Source organism: Aquarana catesbeiana, linkage group LG06 (genome assembly GCF_042186555.1).
Source record: "Aquarana catesbeiana isolate 2022-GZ linkage group LG06, ASM4218655v1, whole genome shotgun sequence".
In the NCBI taxonomy this organism is placed as follows: domain Eukaryota; kingdom Metazoa; phylum Chordata; class Amphibia; order Anura; family Ranidae; genus Aquarana; species Aquarana catesbeiana.
The window spans coordinates 262,986,894-263,009,990 of NC_133329.1; the positions used below are offsets into that span (position 1 = coordinate 262,986,894).

Genomic DNA, 23,097 nt, shown 5'->3' on the forward strand with positions numbered 1-23,097 from the left:
CATTAAGTTTCATTGGCAGACCACTACATCTACTGTCCTCGATGTTGCCCAATCTGCTTTGCAATCTTTGCCTGGGAGAGACCTTGCTGATGCAATATAACTTTCTTGTGTCTTGTTGCTGTGCTCAGTCTTGCCATGGTGTATGACCTGAGACATGAAACTGTATTCTACAACCTCACTTTATCAGCAGAGTTTGTCTGTTTCTTACCCAGTTTCAAGCCTCTTACACTTCTGTTTCAATTAATGACTGTGTTTCAACCTACATATGAAATTGACGATCATCCGCACCTGCTTGGTATGACTAATCCTACAAAATCTGACTGTGTGCAAGTATAAGAATTGATGCTGGTTTGAAGCCAAAGGGTAGTCAGCAAATGTTGATTTGGTTTAAAATTTTCTTCTGTTTGCTTACTTTTCATTTTGTAAGTTGATAAAAATAAAACATTTAAATTTATTTTTGAAAGCTTTCTTACTTCACAGCATTTCTTCACACCTGCCTAAAACTTTTGCACAGTACTGTACTATATATGCAGGCATCTCCCAAAAAAAATAAATTCAGGAGCTACAAATACTGTAGCTGTTGACTTTTAATATAAGGACACTTACCTGTCCAGGGGTCCAGCGCTGTCCTCCCACGAGCACATTCTTCACTGGGCTTCGGGTCACTATTGCTGCGCATGCGCAAGCCAGCGCTGCGCTTTATGAATAGTCCCGGTGATCTCCTGCTCGGATCGCCGGGGAAATCCGGGCAGAAGTGGGAGCTGGTACCTGTCCAAAAACAGGCACACGCTCCCCCCAAAAAGACAAAGTGCTAAAAGCTAAAGAGGGGAGGGTGGGAGGAGGCAAACAAACAAAACTTCCCCTTTTGGGTGATAGCTTTAAGTGCTACCACATATCTGTCAGCAGGTTTTTGTTTCGGTGTTGAAGTGATAGTAACATTAATCACTTTTACTGTTCTGTTAGCTAAACAGTTTAAATACTTTATTACTAAGGTGTAGATCTTTAAGCCTACCCAATTTGTTTTGACATGACACCAAAGATATTTGTTTTACTTGCAGAACCTAAGCATCTGTTATTGGACAGTAGAGAAGCAGAGGATTTTGATCAAGAGTTCTCCTTCTTGAACTTACAAGCCCCCCTGTCTCCAGAGCTGTCGCAAGAAGAGCAGAATTTGTTTGGAGGCTCCAACTCACAAGAAACTAGTTTATGGACAAAGCAATCAGATAAGCTGTCTGGATTTCTTCCTTCTCAGCTCCTTGATATGGGTCTGCAGTCTGTTGGGGAAATGAGTAAGTCAGTTTTTTTATATTTTAATAATCGTTGGTTTTTGGACCATGGAAAGTGCATAGGCTAATTGCTGTCAGTGTGAAAATCCCAACCTAAGAACAATACAAAATAATTTCTAAATATGAATCACTGTCTGTGTTTTTTCCACATGATTTGTCTAAAAATTAGAGCATAGTCTTAACCTATTTTCAGTTTTTAAAATGTATCCATATGAAAAACAGTCCTTATAATTTAAAAGAAACCTGTACTGAGAAGAAAATGGGGCTTCCACTGCTGACTTCACTTGTAAATGCTTGCTGAATCATCCAAAATTTGTCCCCCTGGTTTGTCAGCTTAAGGAAGGAATATTTAGAAAAGAGCCAATGATGGCAGATGGGGGACAGAATAGAGAAGAAAAGGAGGGAGGAAAGGGTGTTGTAAGCTAGGAGTTTGGCAAGAAAAGTGGGGGGGTGTTTTTGGGACTTTAAAACATATTTATCTTTATCAACGAAGCAAGTTACTTATACAAGAGGCACTAAATATGTGAACATTTGAACCCCTTATCGAGGTGGAGTTTTTTGCCTACACGGAGAATAGCTCTGCAGTGGTCCGAGTTAATGAACTCCATACAACAGTACCATTCCATGTGGAATTCCTTGAATCTCCCATTCGTTTAACAGGCATGATGTAATTCACTGTTCAAAGCCAAAAAAACCCAATGATTGACTTTTAAAGTTTTTCACAGAAGAGAAATGTGTTTTGTTTACCAAGTGAATCAATACCCCCTTATTGGTATACTATTCCCCTTGGTATCTAGTTTTCATGCCGTAGGGAAAGATGCCAGTTGTCTTGTAACTCAGTCTGTGAATTTTTTTGTGATATTTTTTTACCCCCTTCCAGAAATGTTTTCCTTTGCATAGTCCTGGAAGATGTGAAATTATGACTCCCTGGCATTACTTCATTTCGATACCTGTGGAAGTAATCAGTGTAAGCAATATTGTGTTCTGTAACACCTGGTTAGAATTTTATACTTTGCCTAATGAAATGTACTGTAAAATCCATTTCTTGAAATCCATTGAGTTCAGGATACAGTCAGGTTTTACTGCTGCCTTCAGGAATCTCAGGCACTGGCAAACAGCAAAAGATCATAAACCACCCCCCGTTATAACCCCCCTCTACCCAGCATGCAAAAGATCATAAACCAGCTTCCATTATAAGCCCACTCCACCCAGCATGCCTCGGTTTTGTGGTAAAGCAGTACTCATGGCATAAACATAAAATGGGAGGGGCAGGACCTGTCCCCCTTAATGAATTAAAAAAATGTTAATATGTCCAAAAGCACTCCTAAAGGAGAGGGGGGCAACACAGAAAAAAAAAACACTAACAGGCCTCAGTAGGAGGACTGAGGACTTCCTCCAGCACAGGAGCCACCAAATGGACCATATCCTGAATCTGAATGAATGAGGTTGGGCCCCTTACTAGGTAAGGTTACTGCAGGATGGAATCGCCACCACACAAAAAAGAACCCGAGCCAGTGAGAAGCTGATCAACCAGAACCTCCCAAAAACAGGTGGAACAATAACAAATTCACAAACATGGAATAAGGACACAAAACCCGATGTGGTCAAAAGAACAAAACACTGGGGATTTAACTCAAAGGAGGACAGGAACCTAGCATGAAAAAAGGCTCTCTCGAAAAACAAAGAGCATATATTTGTTTGGAGGAGCCTTCAGAGCATTGCACCCACAATCATTAGTTCCACAACAGTTGGAGGGCCACAGGTTGAGCACCCATGTTCTAATGTGATAGGGTTTCTTCAAAAAAAAATGGCAATGCACTAACACATACATTAAACAAAAAACAGCCTGTGCTCTGTGTCTAATGCAAATCTGGACCACAGCTACCACGATATCCGAATACTGGATAAACACAAGTTAATAAACAAAAATAGTGTGCTGTCTCTTTAAATGCAACACACTAAATGTGCAATTATGTGCCAAAACAAAAGTACTACTGTACCATAAATTGTTAGTAATTGATTTATATTGCAATAAAAAATGTAATTAAAATTGAAAAATTATGCACTATCTCTTTAAATCTAACTTACTATAGTGCAAATGCATGTGAACATAGAGTGCTTTTGTGCCATAAATTCAGATCACAATAAAGATATATTCCATCAAAGTGCTATATGCATAAATCAGTTCTCTCAAAGTGCATATAGTCCAGCATTCATATTCTAAAAGATAATGTAAACCTATAGAAAAGTCCATGCATCTCATAAATTCAAGTCCATCTGCTGCTCCACCACCACGAATGCTGTGATGGACCACACCTTGGAGTGAGAGACCACCACCATGAGAAGAATCTTCTTACCAAAGGGCTAACCTCCACACTCTAAGTGGTTAAGCCAACCTGATTCTCTGCTGTCCCCCAGGTATCAGGTCAGCATCAAATGGAACACCGCAGGACCGTACTTCAGACACTGTTCTTCACAGCCTGAGCTCCAGGGAAAGTGCCAGTGTCACTCAAATAGAAAAAAAACACATACCATGACCCAATATCTTCCACACTTTGTATTTGTTTTATGCAGTGTTCATAAGCATAGTCAAATAAAAAGCATATAAAATGACGACACGCGACAGCCAGCAGCATGCACAATGACATCACAAAATATGCTCAGCCCTGTGCATTCCGTGGTAAGCTATGTCTGCAGGGGATTTTTGTTTGTTGCTAAAACATACATGCTGCGTTACTGTAACACAAAGATGTGAAACTGTCCTGAAGCACCTACAGTATATGCATTAGACGATTAGATCTCCTGAGAATATTGATTTTGACAGAGTTGGGATATTTTTGGACTCCTTCATTCTTTGGTGCAGTGCCATGGCTGGGATGAGCCTTTCAGCTGGGTTATGCATTTTATCCAATACAATATTGTTCCCCTTAGATTAGAAATATACTCTATGGGCCTGAATCTGCAGTAGAATATAAGATAAGGGAGTCTTACTGTGCTTGGACTTTTTCTGGTCTCTGGATTAGGATTTTTCACTGCCTGCATCTAGCATGATGCTAATCTTGTATTTGAGTTATGATTTGTCTACTTTCACCACTGACCTAGCACTGAACTCGAGCTTGTTTCTATATATAAATGTAGTACCTCTCTGCTGGTCATTTAATCCTATTTATTTCAATGATATGTGAAGGTACGGACCTTTGCTAAAAAAAAAAAATGAGAATTCTTGTATTGGTAAACATATGCAGATTAAAAGGTACCTATTAATATAAGAATATTTTTACCTATAATAGCAGATTATAGGGGGGTGCAGAAGAAGATGATCTGTGGGTGCTCCATAAAAAAGTCAAATGTTACTAAACTATATAATCAGATGTATAAAACAAACTAAAATTCCCGCAAATGGAGGACTATATATAATGTGCAAAATTGTAATTGGTGAAAACCACAGCAGCTGTTACAAAGGCCTTAAAAGAGATATATAGGTATTAACAGCGCTCATGGAGAAAGTGTAACATAATAAAGTGCAAAGTGCTATAAAGTAAATGATCAGTGGTAAGCGGTAGTACAATAAAAAAAAAAAAATATGTATATGTATAAAGTGCCAAGTGCTTCCAGCAGCAACTCAAGTAGCAGGCTTCAAAAGGAATGTTCAGAGACCACACTCAACGAAGATCAAGAAATCCCCTCTTGTAACCCCACTCACCAGAACCTGTAGACCCTCAGCTTTGCAGTCCAGGGGTCAAAAAATGCTTAGTAGAGTCACAGTGGTAGATCCAAAGTCGAAGGAACTAAAACAAATAGTTAACATGCGGACCAGGGGAGATGATATATATTAAAAAAAGAGAGAGAAGGCATATAGTGAACTACTGCCAGCACTGACTGCGCATTAACAAAACTTCACTCACGAGACGGCTTGAGAAAACAGGCATCAGGGTGTTCCGAGTTCGCAACCGCAGCGTGCGTTCCGCATGCGTTCCATGGATACGGGAAGTAGCGTCACTGGTACGTAAAACTGGAAATGTGTCGATGTGTTTCGCCCCTCCTCCAGGGCGTCATCAGATGACGCCCTGGAGGAGGGGCAAAACGCATCAACGCATTTCTTGTTTTACTTACCAGTGACGCTACTTCCGGTATCCGTGGAACGCACGCTGCGGTTACGAACCCGGAACACCCTGATGCCTGTTTTCTCAAGCCGTCTCGTGAGTGGCCTTATGGTAATGCGCAGACAGTCAGTGCCGGCAGTACTTCACTTATATGCTTTCTCTCTCTTCTTTTAATATATATCGTCTCCCCTGGTCCGCATGTTAACCATTTGTTGGCGTTCCTTTGACTTTAGATCTACCACCGTGACTCCACTAAGCATTTTTTTGACCCCTGGACTGCAAAGCTGAGGATCTACAGGTTCTGGTGAGTGGGGCTACAAGAGGGGATTTATTGATCTTTGTTGAGTGTGGTCTCTGAACATTCCTTTTGAAGCCTGCTACTTGAGTTGCTGCTGGAAGCACTTGGCGCTATATATATATATATATATATATATATATATATATATATATATATATATATATATATATATATATATATATATATATATATATATATATATATATAATTTTTTTTTTTTTTTTTTTTTTTTTTTTTAATTGTGCTACCCACTTACCATTGATCATTTATAGCACTTTGCACTTTATTATGTTACACTTTCTCCATGAGCGCTGTTAATACCTATATATCTCTTTTTAGGGTCTAGTGCCTTTGTAACAGCTGCTGTGGTTTTCACCAATTACAATTTTGCACATTATATATAGTCCTCCATTGGCGCTGTTAATACCTATATTGTATATCTGTATAATCAGATGTGCTAAAATGTCAACCTCTAAATCCAGGAATAGAAATCAACAAGAAGCCAGTAGGCCTATAACTTGCAGTTTGAAGACAGTCCAGTAAGAATCTGCTTGTGTAAGGTGATGGATATTCACACTAGTTTTGCAGCTCCAAGGATTAGCTGTGAACAGCCACCATCACTAAAAGCAAAATAAAATCTAAACATGGAGCATGAACCGTGTGCAATGCAATTACTTATACCTTGATAATAATGATTAAGCGCTAACATTTGCATGAAACGCATCTACCTCTTTGTCCCCTGCTCCATCTGTCAACCAATTGTCATATGAAGCTTCAATAAAAGGATTTTTGGAAATGCAGCGTCCGGAATCATTTCCTTATGCAATTACTTTAATAGGACAAGATGTCTGTACAATTCCACTCACAAATGTGTGGAGAAAACCACTCTTATCTGTGTGGTCTGAAGAGGTCATCCATTACCATGGCCATCAGTGGGGCTTACAGCAGTTAATTTTTACATTATTTTTCAACTTTGTTTTAGTCAGCTTTTTGACTAAAATGCCATTTTAGTTTTTGTCGCATTATAATGATCTGAATTGTTTTTGGTTGTATTTTAGTAGACTAAAATAGTGTTTATTTCATTGACGAAAATATTTTTGTTGACTAAATTAACCCTAGTTTACAGCTGAAATGTCCAGAGATGCTGAGATCGATGAGAAAAACAGGCACCTTTTGGCCTGTTGATACATGACGTCTCACTGCCAAGAAGGTGTAGTTCTTCCCCCTTCCACCAGCATACCTTCCAACTTTCTGAGATGAAAAAGCATTAGAAAACAAAGTATGTAGGCAAAGGCCTTCCTTTTTTTTTTTTTTTTTACTTTCAGAATACCAAATTGAATAATTTAAAGGTTAGATAAAAGGCTTGGTGCATTAAAAACACTTTCTTTCTCGAACATCACAGGACACAGAGCCACAGTAATTACTGATGGGTTATATAGGGTATCACTGGTGATTGGACACTGGCACACCCTATCAGAAAGTTCAACCCCCTATATAATCCCTCCCCTTGCAGGGATACCTCAGTTTTTACGCCAGTGTCTTAGGTGATGGACGTGTAAAGATGTCCTGTGCTGAGTTCCAAAGGGGGAATATCCCATATCCTATTCTGGGGCAAGTCAGGCGAACCGGATCCATTCAAAGTGTCTTTTAATGGCCGAATTGGATGGTACCCGGGCCTCATGTCCGAAGAAACGAGGCTTTACCTGTAACGCTTCTCTTTTTTAGAGAGCTGGACCCTGCATATTAGAAAATGTTTTTTCTAGCCTAATTTCTAGCCGGGTGCTTTACAGGTCCAGAACTGCAGGATCCCCTTATTCGTAGGGGGCCCCAGTCTCTGATGGGTTTCTATACGGAGCCCACCATGAGAGGTGAAGATTGGGTCTGTATAACAGAACCCTGCGGCTGGATAAGATAAGAGGAGATTCCACAGAATGTTTCAATTCTAGTAGGTTTTCTCCTTTAAAGTAAATGCATGCTATGCCTATTGTGACCACCGGGGGCTGCCAAGAGCACATACCTTGTCATGCTGATGTCGGCTCAGTGTTCTTATGCTGCACAGCATCTCCGGCCGGTTCCAGGTAGGATGGATGGGGGGATTTCTCATCAGGGATGTTCCCTCCAGGCAGGGGGAGGACACAGAGGTCTGAAAAGTGGTTATACACCGCTGGAACACCGCCGCCATTACAGGCGGGCACCATCACTACCAGCCTCTCTCCTTCCTCCCCCTCCCCCAGCCTTCCTACATATTATTTCCGGAGGGTCGGCCAACGCGGGAAGCGCTCGTTTTTTCGAATTTCGAGCGGGGGGGCGGTAGAGGGGGGGGCGGGACGTCAGCACAGGTGCTTAGACTCCCACTCAGGCCAGCTGCAGGCTATTAAAGCACTCTGTACAGGTGCACACAGCCTTCGGAGGGACACAGAGCTGACAGGTCGCATGTAAGGTGGGACACAGGCATTCTCCTAGGCAGCATTTACTAAGGTAACACCAGACTGGGCATTGGGTAGCAGGGCTTTTAGCCGGACTACATCGCTCAGCAGTCAGTGTTCATTTGTGATACCTCCACCTTGTTGCTTTGCACTATGGGTAGAAGAGGTTCAAACACCCCAAGAACCAGAGACACTAGAGGATCTCGGTCGGGTTCTGAGGACCCCCTTTCTGCAGCATCCTCCCCCCCGAGGGGCCAGGGACGGCTAGCCAGGGGGAGCCATTGGGGTCAGGGACTATACTTGCCTCCGGCACTTCAACCCCTGTATACATTACACAGGAGGTTTTTTCCTCAACCATTAGTGGTTTAGAGGAGAGATTAATGGCCATGATTACATCTTCACTCAGTGGAAGAAAACGCACTAGGCCTTCTTCTGTTTCCCAAGACCCTCAGGAAGAGGAACTCTGGGATAAAGGAGAGGAATCCCTTTCAGAGGATCGGGATGGGACGGACGATTCCTCTTCGGAGGAATCAGGTGGAGAGGGACCCTCTGCGACTTCCCAAGAGGAGAAAGTCTTAGTGCAGATCCTTACTGGATTGGTCCGTTCCACATTTAAGTTGCCCGTATCTGAATCAGTTAAAGAACCCTCTTCTTCTTTGGGGTCACTGAAGCCTCCTCATACAGCACATGCTTTTCCTGTTCATAACTTACTTGAAAAGCTCATTTATTCTGAGTGGGATCACCCAGACAAACGTTTTTTTCTGCCAAAAAGTTTTCAACACTTTATCCAAAGGAAGAAAAGTTTGTTAAAATGTGGGGAATACCGACCATTGATGCTGCCATTTCCTCCGTAAATAATAGTCTGACTTGTCCTGTAGACAATGCTCAGATGCTCAGGGATCCTGTAGATAAAAAGATGGAATCCCTATTGAAGGATGTTTTTTCCTTAGCAGGTTCAGTGGCTCAACCTGCAGTAGCAGCGATTGGAGTCTGTCAATACTTAAGAGACCATGTGAAACAGGTCATCAAAGTTTTACCTGAACAGCAGGCCCAGGGGTTGGCTAACCTTCCTGCGGCCTTATGTTATGTTGTTGATGCCATCAGAGATTCTATCGTGCAAACCTCTCGTATTTCACTGGGGTTGGTGCATATACGTAGAATCCTATGGTTGAAAAATTTGTCAGCCGAAGCACCATGTAAGAAACTGCTGGCTGGGTTTCCGTTTCGTGGTGCAAGGTTGTTTGGAGATGACTTGGATGACTATATCAAGAAAATCTCTGGTGGGAAAAGTACTCTCTTACCTGTCAAGAAGAAGAGTAAGCGTCCCTCTTTCAAACGGACTCTTTCCCCAGCGCCAGGGGCTTCAGCCTCCAGGCAGTCTCGACGGCCTCCTCTGTCTGGGTTCAGAAGCAAGAGTCAACCCCAGGAACAAAAGAAGTCCTGGGGGAAGAAGCCTACTAGGCAAAACACTAAGACCTCTTCATGAAGGGGCGCCCCCGCTCGCTCGAGTGGGGGGAAGACTGCGACAGTTCTCAGAGCTCTGGCAGGAGGACTTCCAGGACAGATGGGTAATCTCCACGGTAACCTTAGGGTACAAGCTGGAGTTTCAGGAATTTCCCTCTCCTCGGTTCCTCAGATCAAGTGTCCCCAGAGACCCAGAGAAGAAGCAGTCGCTCTTTCTAGCGTTAGATCGACTTTTGTCGCAGGAGGCCATTATGATGGTTCCCGCAAAGGACCAGGGATTGGGCTTCTATTCCAACCTTTTTACGGTCCAAAAACCAAATGCGGATGTCAGACCCATTCTGGATTTAAGGGATCTGAACCAGTTCCTAAGGATTCAGTCTTTCCACATGGAATCAATTCGGACAGTAGTCTCCACCCTGCAGGGAGGAGAATTTCTGGCATCGATAGACATCAGAGATGCATATCTGCATGTGCCCATTTTTCCTGCTCATCAGAAGTTTCTGATATAGGAGGGCGCCATTTCCAGTTTGTGGCTCTGTCTTTTGGGATAGCCACTGCACCTCGGGTGTTCACAAAGGTCTTGGCCCCTTCCTCTGGCCAGGTTAAGGGCCCAGGGTATAGCTGTCATAGCATACCTAGACGACCTGCTACTAATAGACCGGTCGGTAGCTTCCTTGAATGGAAATTTGAGTACCACAGTCAGGTATCTGGAACACCTGGGTTGGATCCTCAACCTAGAAAAATCTTTCCTAAAACCAGTAAGAAGACTGGAGTATTTAGGTCTGATCATAGATACAAGCCAGGAGAAAATATTTCTACCGCAGGCAAAGATCACTGCTCTAAGAGAGCTGATTCTGGCAGTCAGGACCAAGAAAGATCCTTCTGTCCGCCTTTGTATGAGACTACTAGGGAAGATGGTGTCTTCATTCGAAGCAGTTCCCTATGCTCAGTTCCATTCAAGAATGCTGCAACACAGTATTCTGTCGACCTAGAACAAGAAGGTTCAGGCATTAGACTTTCCGATGCACCTGTCGCATGCGGTGCGTCAGAGCCTCAATTGGTGGCTCATACCCGAAAACCTGCAGAAGGGGAAATCCTTTCTACCGGTTACCTGGACGGTGGTAACAACAGATGCCAGTCTGTCAGGTTGGGGAGCAGTTCTGGAACAGTCTGCGATTCAGGGGCTATGGTCCAAGACCGAGAGGACCTTACCCATCAACATTCTGGAGATCCGGGCGGTATACCTGGCCCTAAAAGCCTGGACTATCAGGCTACAAGGTTGCCCGGTCAGGATCCAGTCCGACAATGCCACAGCAGTGGCTTATGTCAATCATCAGGGAGGCACCCGGAGCTGAGCTGCTCAAAAGGAGGTGAACCAGATCTTAGTCTGGGCGGAGATGCATGTGCCATGCATATCGGCAGTTTTCATTCCAGGGATAGAGAACTGGCAGGCAGACTATCTAAGTCACCAGCAGCTACTTCCAGGGGAATGGTCTCTACATCCCGACGTCTTTTGAAATATATGCCAAAGATGGGGGTCCCAGATGTAGATCTCTTTGCATCCCGGTTCAACAAAAAGACATGCATTGGTGATTCCGTGGCATCGGTTCTCACTGATTTATGCATTCCCGCCTATTCTGCTACTGCCACGACTCCTTTGCAGGATCAGGCAGGAAAGGAAGTCAGTACTTCTGGTCGCCCCCGCTTGGCCCAGGACTTGGTATGCAGAAATAGTAAGGATGACGGTGGGTTCCCCGTGGACCCTACCGGTACGTCCAGACCTGTTATCTCAAGGTCCAGTGTTCCATCCTGCCTTACAAATGCTAAATTTGACGGTTTGGCTATTGAGACCCACGTTCTGAGGAGTCGTGGGCTTTCAGGTCCTGTCATATCCACCTTGATCAATGCAAGGAAGCCAGCTTCCAGAATGATTTATCATAGAGTCTGGAAAGCTTATGTTTCCTGGTGTGAAACCAGGGGTTGGCATCCTAGAAAATATGTCATAGGTAGAATTCTTGATTTTCTACAATTAGGATTAGAGATGAAGCTGGCCTTGAGTACCATCAAGGGCCAGGTCTCGGCTTTATCAGTATTATTTCAACGGCCACTTGCTTCGCATTCTTTGGTCCGAAACTTTATGCAGGGGGTGATGCGTCTTAATCCTCCGGCTAAAGCGCCCCTAAACCCCTGGGACTTGAACTTGGTCCTGGCTGTGTTACAGAAACAGCCTTTTGAACCAATAAGTCAGATTCCTTTGGTCTTGTTGACAAGGAAGTTAATTTTCTGGTGCCCATTTCTTCTGCTAGAAGAGTATCAAAATTAGCAGCCCTTTCCTCTAAGGAGCCTTATTTGATTGTACACAAGGATAGAGTGGTACTGCACCCTCATCCTAGTTTTGTACCAAAAGTGGTTTCTGATTTTCATTTAAATCAAGACATTGTTCTGCCTTCCTTTTTTCCAGATCCCTGTTCTCCAGAAGAGAGACATTCGTTGGATGTAGTAAGAGCAGTCAAGGCCTATCTCGAGGCAACTGCTCAGATTCGCAAAACGGATGTTTTGTTTGTGCTGCCAGACGGTCCAGACGGTCCCAATAGAGGACAGGCAGCATCAAAAGCCAGTCAGTCAGTTGATTATTCAGGCTTACGGTTTGAAACAGAAGATCCTTCCGTTTCAGATCAGGGCACATTCCACAAGGGCTATTGGTGCTTCTTGGGCAGTGCATCACCAGGCCTCTATGGCTCAAATCTGTAAGGCCGCAACCTGGTCTTCAATCCATACATTCACCAGATTCTATCAGGTGGATGTGAGAAGGCATGAGGATATCGCCTTTGGGCGTAGTGTGCTGCGGGCAGCAGTACAGGGTCCTCAGGTCTGATTGCACCCTACTTGGTCGTGGTTCCCCCCCCTCAGACAGCATTGCTCTGGGACATCCCATCAGTAATTACTGTGGCTCTGTGTCCCGTGATGTTCGAGAAAGAAAATAGGATTTTTTAAAACAGCTTACCTGTAAAATCCTTTTCTTTCGAAGGACATCACGGGACACAGAGGTCCCACCCCTCTTCTAATACACTATATTGCTTGGCTACAAAACTGAGGTATCCCTGCAAGGGGAGGGATTATATAGGGGGTTGAACTTTCTGATAGGGTGTGCCAGTGTCCAATCACCAGTGATACCTATATAACCCATCAGTAATTACTGTGGCTCTGTGTCCCGTGATGTCCTTCGAAAGAAAAGGATTTTACAGGTAAGCTGTTTTAAAAAATCCTATTTTTAAAGTTGAATAATAAATGTATTTATAGAGATCAAATAATTGGGACAACTCAGGAAGAAAAACAGACAAAGTTGTTTGATTCACCAAGAGGGATAGTCCTTTCAAATGAGGGACAGTTGGGAGCTACGACTTCCAGGTCAAAGCGTCCATTACTGGGCAGCATGTTTTGGGGTGGTTTCCCCTTTCTCAAGGCACAGGAAAGGTATACTTTTAAGAGACCTGTACTGAGAGAAATATGTGGGGTCCATTGGTGACCTGTCCTGAAAATGCTGTTTGCCTGGTATTCTTTTTCAGTTGCTTCTGTACATTCTGAATCGGTGACCTGGAACAAATTTTGTAGATTAGGTGTTCAAACTTGATTCTGACTTTTCTTGTTTCAGCTCAGTGAGTTTGGTAGTACTAAAGCTAGTCACAGTCAGAAAATTAGCATTTACAAAAGATTGGCAGCCTACATACAGTATATTTCTCAATATAGGTTTCTGTTAGCAGTAGGGGAGGAAAGTGAGGTCAGTGACTGGCTGTGCTAACTGGCAGGGGTGCCTGTATTGCAAAAGTGGCTTCAATTGCAAACCTTTTACACATGCTGTTCGCCTACAATTCTGTTTTGGCTAGGGCCAGAGTTGTTGTTTCATTAATGTGACATGTGGGTGTTTATAGACAAATCGTTTTACCGATGCTCATTAAAGGATAAGTTCACCTTTTATAAGATGTTACACCCGTATTCTGGGTGTAACATGTTACTGCTGCTTCTGCCGCCATCCACCGCTCCCCCGGGTCCCCCCTATGACAGGCCGAGGCTCTAATCCCCGCGACTGCTGTCACAATTGAAAGAAGACGAGGCTGTGCGGAGGCGACGCCCACCTGGCTGCGTTTGTTCATTCAAAGTTCTGTGAATGGGAGAACAGGTACCGACACCAGGGTGCTGTTTGAGTGCTCTAGGTGGTTAATTGATGCTTCTTGACCGTGTGCAACTGCCTGCTTGTGCCTTGTAGGGTAATGTACGAGCAGACAGCTTACACTGACAGTCTGCAAGAGTTCTGCATTGCACCCGCAATCTGCTAGTCACGGGTGCAATGCTATACAGACTTCCAATTAAAAAAAAATAAATTAATGCACATTTTTTTACCTGCAAAAAGGTGCAATTATTATTATTATTTTTTTTAAAGGTGAACTTATCCTTTAAAATGCATTGCATAAATGCAGCCTATTCATGCGAATGGATTGCCCAATTCACCACAATATACCAAAATTCTGCACACAGCATTTTTGCTAGTGAATTACTGCAGGTAGCGGTGCACAGCAGTGCAGGTATGTTGGGGATGACACAACATTGTACCACTGTGTTTTCCTTGCATTAGCTTAGCACAGTGCTGTGAATGTACCCTAAATGGATCGCTTTACTTTGAGCAAGTTTTTGAGAACCCTTCCCCCTCTCGTTAACCATCCCTCCTATACCCAATGCTATAGATCTCAGATCAGCCAGGGACCTTGTGCATTGACTCTTATGACCTGCCATAATCAACTTCAGTCTCCTTCTTTAAATGCTACTTACCTGGAAGACTCTGGCTTCAATATTTTCACACACTTTCCAGAAAAAAAGCAGACTGATCAAGAAAAGCAGTAAAAATATCTAAAAATATATCAGTGACATAGTGTCAGTGACATAGGAATTATTAAAGCCACTGGATCAGCATGATAGCCACAGACCCAGTATTTTCAGCAGATCTGAGAAATAGTAGCCTTGCTACAGGTTTTCTTTAATGGCCCATTTTCAGCAGGTGTGATTGGAAAGGGTCGCAATGCTTGCCATATGACATCTAAAAATCAAGAATCTAATAAGAAATTAGATCATTTTCCAGTAAGTGTTTTGTTTTAAATCTTAGACTGGACAATGGCGGATGTATCTTCGAGTGGTTTTAGGCCTGACACACAGAACCCTTCTATCAAGAATACATCAGAACAAGAAACTCACAGTAAGTTCAGCATTTAACAGTGTATGGTATAACGATAGAGTACATATAAAGACACCTGCATGACTTGCCATGTGATGCACAAGCTTCATAAAGTAAACAAAAAAACAGGAATTTTGTACTCACCATAAAATCTTTTTTTTTTTGGAGTTCGCTAAGACAGCTGTCCCCAACCTTTGGCACCAGGGACTAGTTTTGTGGAAGAAAATTTTTGCCAAGGACAGGGATGGCGATTCCGCACCCAATTTTGTCAGGGCAATGGCTGGTGTTAACGCTTCAATCGGCACAACACCATGGTTAATATGGTGTTAAGATGATTGAAGCGCATTATTTCTATTTCTTACATTGTAATATAAAATAGTTCAACTCGCCATAATGCAGAATCAGTGAGAGCCCTGAGTGTGTCACTTGCCACCATCGCCTGCCACCAGATGCGGATTGTCACTTGCCACCGTAGCCTGCCACCAGATACGGATTGTCACTGTTTCGACCAGTCGCCAGATACAGCTTCCCAGTGTTGCGGCCAGTTACCAGATGCAGCTTCCCAGTGTTGTGGCCTGCCACCAGATGCAGCTTCCCATTACCTTGCCACCAAAATAAGCTTCCCATTGTAGCCTGCCACCAAAAAATACGTCACGAAAATAATTTTAAGGCAATTTGTAAGGTTTTTTTTTCTGTAGTGAAAGACTTACATCCTCTTCTCGCAGCCTCTCCTCAGCACTACAACATCCGAGCAGGGAAATCGACACATGGGCAGTTGCTGGGTTTTGTCCTAGCCTAGAGTGAGGGCGAAACAGCGGTCATGCGGGGTGGGTGGTGAAGGATGATGCCATCTCTCTGCTTGCTCGCTGCACCTCTGACAGTGCAGCCTTCATGGCCCAACTCTGTGGGCGGAACAGCAATGATGCGGGGGGGGGTTTGCTGCAAACAGACAACAAACTGGCACCGGTCCTTGGCCTTGTGGTTAGGGACCCCCACACTAAGGGACACGGGAAGTTTTTCACTTTTGGGTTATACTGCCTCCTAAAGGAGGACTGGACACAGGCAAACAAATAAAATAAAAGGCCAGCCCAAGATAATCCTCTCCTACTACCAGCATGCCTTGGTTTATAGCAACCAGTACCAAAAGCATGATCATAAACAGACGGGTGTGTCCCTCAATGAACTAAAAGGAAAGAATTTTAAGGTGAGTACAAACATACTATTTTCTTTCTGATTTATTGAGGGACACAGGAAGCCTTTCACCTTCAGGACATCCAAAGGCAGTCTAGGTAGGCAACAGCAAACAACCACTAACTCAGCAAAACAGTATAGAAAAAACTGGGGACTACCTGTAGCTCAAGTGCTGCTTGAAGGACTATATGCCCGAAGATGGCACGTGATGAAGTACAGCCTCCACCTGGTAACAAGATGTCAGAAAAAAAAAAAACAGGTGATGACCTAATATAAGAATACAATGCCTGATAGCACAAGCATAAGAAAATACCCAAATACTGTGAGAAGGGAGATATATATATACACCGTATTCCGTATTTATCGGCGTATAACACGCGCCGGCGTATAACACGCACCCCAAGTTTAGGAGGGTATTTTAAGGAAAAAAACTTTTAGGAGGGAAGTTTAAGGAAAAAAAACTTACATTTAAATGCCCATCAATGCAGCGTTATCGTGTCCATCTGCAGCCTTGTCAGTGCAGCCTTGCCCCACTGTCTAGTGCAGCTTTGCCCCAGTGCAGAATTGTCAGTGCAGCTTTGCCCCAGTGCAGCTTTGCCCCAGTGCAGCCTTGCCCCAGTGCAGCCTTGCCCCAGTGCAGCCTTGCCCCCAGTGTACATTACATGATCGCCGCCGGCATACACAAGTTTAGTGTGTAGTTTTAAATATGGCGCTGCGGAGTTCGGAGGGACTCGGCGGAGCTGAACGAGCGCCGCCGAGAACACAGTGACTGGGCAGAGCCGAGATACACATAGCCGAGGGTTCTCGGCTCTTCTCGGCGCCGTTTACAGTCACGCCCAGTCCCTATGATGGACATAACACAGGTCCAATGGCGGGACTGGGCGTGACTGTGAACGGCGCAGAGAAGAGCCGAGAACCCTCAGCTATGTGTATCTCGGCTCCGCCCAGTCACTGTGTTCTCGGCGGCGCTCGTTCAGAGCGGCCGAGTCCCTCCGAACTCCGCGGCGCCATATTTAAAATTACACGCTATGTGAATGTCGGCGGCGATCGCTCCGATAGATCACAAAATAGTGGGGATCGGCGTATAACACGCACCCACGATTTTCCCCTGATTTTAAGGGGAAAAAAGTGCGTGTTATACGCCGGTAAACACAGTGTATATATATATATATATATATATATATATATATATATATAATCGTTGTGCTCAAAAGTTTGCATACATACCCTGGCAGAAATTGTGAAATTTTGGCATTAATATTGAAAATATGACTGATCATGCATAAAAAACTGTCTTTTTAAGGATAGCATGAAGCCATTTATTATCACATAGTTTTTTTGGATCCTTTTTAAATCATGATAACAGAAATCAACCAAATGGCCCTGATAAAAACAGAGAAGGTGGCACACACAGGTTGAAATGGCAATTAAAGGTTAATTTCCCACATTTGTGGCTTTTTAAATCACATTAGTGTCTGTGTATAAATAGTCAATGAGTTTGTTAGCTCTCACATGGATGCACTAAGCCGGCTAGACACTGAACCATGAGGAGGTATAAAAGAACAGTCAAAAGACCTGCGTAACAAGCTAATAAAACTTTACAAAGATGGAAAAGGATATAAAAAGATATCCAAAACATTGAATATGCAAGTCAGTACTGTTCAATCACTTAATAAAAAGTGGAAAATGTGGGGATCTCCTGCTACAAAGCCAAGGTCAGGTAGATCAAGAAAGATTTCAGCCACAACTGACGCAGGAGCTTTTCGGAATACAAAGAAAAACCCACAGGTAACCTCAGGAGAAATACAGGCTGCTCTGGAAAAAGATGGTGTGGTTGTTTTGTTTTTAACCACTTGCCGACCAGCCGCCGCAGTTGTACCGTGGCAGAATGGCACGGCTGGGCAAAACGACATTATGTAACGGCACTTTGCCATATGGCCAGTAGGGGCACGTGCTTGCGCCCCCTGCTCGCCCACTGAGCCGATGCAGGTGCCAGGCAGTCGCCATCACCGCCGAGCTCCCGCGATCGCTCGTGGCACACCGAGAACCGGGATCTGTGTGTGTAAACACAGTTTCCGGTTCTCTGAGGGGAGAAGAGACAGATCGTCTGTTCATACATAGTATGAACAGCAATCTGTCATCTCCCCTACACCGTCCCCTTCCCCCTTCAGTTAGAACACACACTAGGGAACACAACCCCTTGATCTCCCCCTAGTGTTAACCCCTTGCCTGCCAGTGACATTTTTACAGTAGTCAATGCATTTTTATAGCACTGATCGCTGTATAAATACCAATGGTCCCAAAAATGTGTCAAAATTGATGTGTCTGCCATAATGTCGCAGTCCCGATTAAAAATCGCAGATCGCCGCCATTACTAGTAAAAAAAAAAAATAATAATAAAAATGCCATAAATCTATCCCCTATTTTGTAGATGCTATAACTTTTGCGCAATCCAATCAATATATGCTTATTGCGATTTTGTTTTTTTTTACCAAAAATATGTAGAAGAACACATTTCGGCCTAAACTGAGAAAAAAATAGTTTTTTTATATATTTTGGGGGAGATCTATTATAGCAAAAAGTAAAAAATATTGTGTTTTTTTTTTTTTTTCAAAATTGTCGCTTTTTTTTTGTTTATAGCGCAAAAAATAAAAACCGCAGAGGTGATCAAATATCACCAAAAGAAAGCTCTATTTGTGGGGAAAAAAAGGACGTCCATTTTGTTTGGGTGCAACATCGCACGACCGCACAATTGTCAGTTAAAGCGACGCAGTGCCGAATCGCATAAAGTGCTCTGGTTAGGAAGGGGGTAAAATCTTCCGGGGCTGAATTGGTTAAGGAGCACAATACGATAATACTTGAACAAAAAAGAGCTGCATGGTCAAGTTCCCAGAAAGAAGCCTTTATTGTATATGTTCCACAAAAAAGCCTGGTTACAATATGGCCAACAACACATTGTTTTTGCTTTTTTGTGGCATTGATGTAGTAAAGGCTTCCTTCTGGCAGCTCAACCATGCAGCTCTTTTTGTTCAAGTATTGTTGAATTGTGCTTCTTATAAAAACAACCACATCGTCTTTTTGGAGAGCAGCCTGTATTTCTCCTGCGGTTATCTGTAGGTTTTTCTTTGTATCCTGAGCAATTCTTCCGCCAGTGGCTGCAATCTTTCTTGGTCTACCTGACCTTTGCTTGGTATCAAGAGCTCCTAATTTTCCACTTCTTAATAAGTGATTAAACAGTACTGACTGGCATATTAAAGGCTTTGGATATCTTTTTATATCCTTTTCCATCTTTGTAACGTTTCATTACCTTGTTACGCAGCTCTTTTGACTGTTCTTTTCTACCGCCTCATGGCTTAGTGTCTAGCCTGCTTAGTGCATCCATGTGAGAGCTAACAAACTCATTGACTATTTATACACAGACGCTAATTGTGATGTTAAAAAGCCATAAATGTTGGAAATTAACCTTTTAACCCTTTCACTGCCAAGCCTATACGCCGTACGGAGCTACAGAAGTGCCTGCAAGTGGCCCAAGTCAGACTTTGCTGAACAATTCTATAACTCTGATCAGCGAATTACAACCCGCTGATCAGCTTTATTAACCCATAATGTGAACCCCCCCATGCCGCCGCTTCCTTTCATCTTAAACTGCCCCCCCCCTCTCCTATCCCCTTCAAACCCCTTCTCCCCCCCCCCCAGCACTGAACCCCCCCTCTACCCAATCCGACTGCCCCACAAACCGGATCCCCGCAGCCACCATCATTAGCGGGCATCCCTCTGCCGCTCCTGTTGGCTTCAGGTGCTGCATGGGGCTTGAGGGGCATCCAGATGTGTCCCCCCCTGCTGGTCAGATCACCCCCCCAACTTCCCCCACACCCCCTATCCATGGCCGGCATCTTTCCTTCCCTCCCCTGCTTCTGCAGCTTCTCCCTGCATGGATCTCCGGCGATCTGTCAGCTTGGAGACCATGGCAGGGAGCGGTGTGGGTGGGGGTGAAGTTGGTGCTTAGGGGAGCTTAGTAAACATGCGTGTACCAACCTTTCCCCTGTACAATGGATATAGGCAGCGATCGCTGCTATATCCACTGACAGCTGATCATTGTAACCGCGAGTGTTACAATGTATCAGACTGTGTCATTTTCTGAATGAATGGAATCTCTATACAGATTCCTCATTCATTCAAGTAAAGCGCTATAGAGAAAGGGACTATCTTCAGTCCCTTTCTCTGTCTCAGAAATAGAGATATGGGGGTCTGTTTAGACCTCTGATATCTCACCAAAGACCCCCCACCCCAAAAAAGTAAAAATAATAATACTTTTTTTTTTAAAACATAAACATAGTTCCACCCAGGTCCACCCACACTCACCCCTCCACCGTGACGGTCCCCCCCACCCCACCGCACTGGCTCCACCACGGCTTCCTCAGCTTCTCCTCCCGACCACCCCTATCTGTCCTGATTGGCCAGGAGGAGAAGCCAGAAGACAATAGTGAATATTAATTCGCTATCATCACAAGTGGGTGGGTTTGGGGTACGATGCTCTGCTCCCCGAGCCCAACCTTTTTCATGCCAATTAGAGCCTCGGGCTCTAATCATGTGGCTTAACAAAAAAAAAGTATGCAAATGTATCTAGGACCCTGAAGGGGGGCAGCACCCCAGCAACCCTAATGGACCAGCCGCTCCTGGTAAGACCCCTTTCACATGGAGTGGAGTCTGTCAAGCAGATTTACCTGCTCAGTGGGGGATCTGTCTGCTGATCCCCGCTGAGCAGGCGGATGACAGGTCCGCGTCCTCTCCACTGATGCAGAGCAGACACGGACAAAGCTCGCTATTCTCTATGGGGCGGTCGAATGGAAACGGACTGCCGGTCTATTTCCATCGGATACCATCTGATCCAATCTGCTAGATAGATGGGGAATGGGATCCCCATCCCTCCATTTTTAGAGGACTGGACTTGGATGCAGGCGGGTGTAAACAGACACATGTCCATTTAGATCAGCCTCTCAATAGAGAACAATGGGTGGTCCAATTGGGCCCGCTTCAAAAACGAACAGGCAGATCCGATCAGTGTGCTTGTGTGAAAGGGGCCTAAGGCCTTGTTCACACAGGGCATACACAGCGTACCTTTACAGGGATGCACAGATGTTCCGTGCATCTCTGTGCAGGCAGTCCCATTGATGTCATTTGGGATGTAGCACCTGCATGAACAGAGCCGTTACTCCTAATTTTACATCCATGTAGGTCTGCATGCATGTCCTTGAGCTCACACTGTCTGCATTTGGGGTCATGTACCCACACCCACACGGATATCAGATTGGGAACAGCAGCTATGCCTGTGCTGCCATTGCATCCCAATTGACATAAATGGAACTGTGCATCCCTGTGCGGGTAAACATGGCCCCCCATGGCCATACACTTTAGTATGCCATATGTGAACGAGGCTTTAGTAGCAATTTAGCAGGAATTTTGTAAGTTATGTTGTGTTTATGTGCACTATTAATGATTTTAGTGTATTTTTAGCAAAAATATTGTTTTGATTAACAATCGCACAAATATTGTGCTGCCTTAAAAATCAGTAGCAACTTCTTTTTATTCTACTGGCCATGTGCTTTCAGAAAATGTATGGTTTGGGGGTCTTTGATAAATTCTGAAAGCTGTAAGTGAAAAAGGAACACCTCCAGATTTTCTAAAACGTTTGCATACCTCCGATTTTCACTATTTCTCAAAAAGGCACAATTTAAAATTTACAAGTATTTGTTATTTATTAACTCAATACAGGTTAAGCTTTTATATTTAGTAGGGATTTAGCAGGAATTTTGTAAAATTAGCTGTGTTTTTTTTCTGCTATTAATGGTTTTAGTGTATTTTTTTGCAAATTGTCAGGCACCATGAATCATATGAGACAGAAGTACAGTTAAATCACACTTGATTAATAATAAAAGTAAATAGAACAAATGTAGTCAAAACATAGCCAAAGTTCGAGTAACCGGAACGGATTGTCAGACAAGCCAGAAAGTCAGGAAGCCAGGGAACAGCATAGTGGAACAGCAGGCAGTATCTGGAGCCAGAAGGAATGTCACCCAAGCAAGTCTTTAACAGGAACGCAGGAGATAGTGTCTGTGATGTTGACCAAGGCGAAGGCAGAGATCATCTGGGCTGGATGGCTTAAGTAGGCAGGACTGACGAGCAGGAGATCATCAACAGGTGAGTCACTGTGGAAAGATAGGAGCTGGCAACTAGCCGACAGCTGAGCGGCCAGCTCAGAGAAGGAAGGGCTGAGCCCAGCCCTGACACGAATATATTGGTTTGGTAAACATTTGCGCAAATACCGCTGGGTCTAAAAAATCTGTAGCACCTTCATTTTATTCTAGAGATCATGCGCCTTCAGAAAATATATGGTTTTGGGGTCTTTCACAAATTCTGAAAGCTGTAAGGGAAAAATGAAAACCTTCAGGTTTTTCGAGAAATTTGAATATTTACACTTTTGCGTCTGTTCAATTTTCACCATTTTGCAAAAAGGCGCAATTTAAAAATTACACATTTGTTATTTATTAACTCAATACTGGTTAAGCTTTTATATTTAGTAGGAATTTTGTAAAATTTACTGTGTTTTTATCTGCTAATAATGGTTTAGTGTATTTTTTGCAAATATATTGGTTTGATAAACATTTGTGCAAATACTGCTGGGTCTAAAAAATCAGTAGCACCTTCTTTTTATTCTACTGATCATCTGCTTTCAGAAAATATATGGTGGGGGGGGGGGGTCTTTGACAAACTCTGAAAGCTATAAGTGAAAAAAAAATAAAGCAAAGAGAAAAATTGCAAAAATGGTCTGGCCACCTGAGTGTACAAAATGTCGCACAGGGCCTGGCAGAGAAAGGGTTAATTGCCATTTTAACCAGTGTGTATGCCACCTTCTGTATCTGTACCAAGGCCAAACAGTCCAGGGTATGTAAACTTTTTATCAGGGCCATTCGGGTGATTTCTGTTATCATTCTGATTCAAAAAGGATCCAAAAAATCATGTGATAATAAATGGCTTCATCTGATTGCTATCCTTAACCACTTCAGCCCAGGAAGATTTTATCCCTATCCTGACCAGAGCACATTTT

General features: G+C 43.6%; 1 protein-coding gene across 4 annotated transcripts in view; it reads left to right on the top strand.

The window, feature by feature from the left end:
* The window catches only part of ICA1L (islet cell autoantigen 1 like), a 194,056-nt gene that overhangs the window by 137,893 nt on the left and 33,066 nt on the right, over positions 1 to 23,097 (top strand). For all 4 annotated transcript variants that reach the window (XM_073633283.1, XM_073633282.1, XM_073633281.1 and 1 more), the window contains exons 11-12: positions 1,059 to 1,289; positions 14,733 to 14,822. In XM_073633283.1, coding sequence (XP_073489384.1) covers positions 1,059 to 1,289; positions 14,733 to 14,822 — 321 coding nt within the window. The remainder of the gene's footprint in view (positions 1 to 1,058; positions 1,290 to 14,732; positions 14,823 to 23,097) is intronic.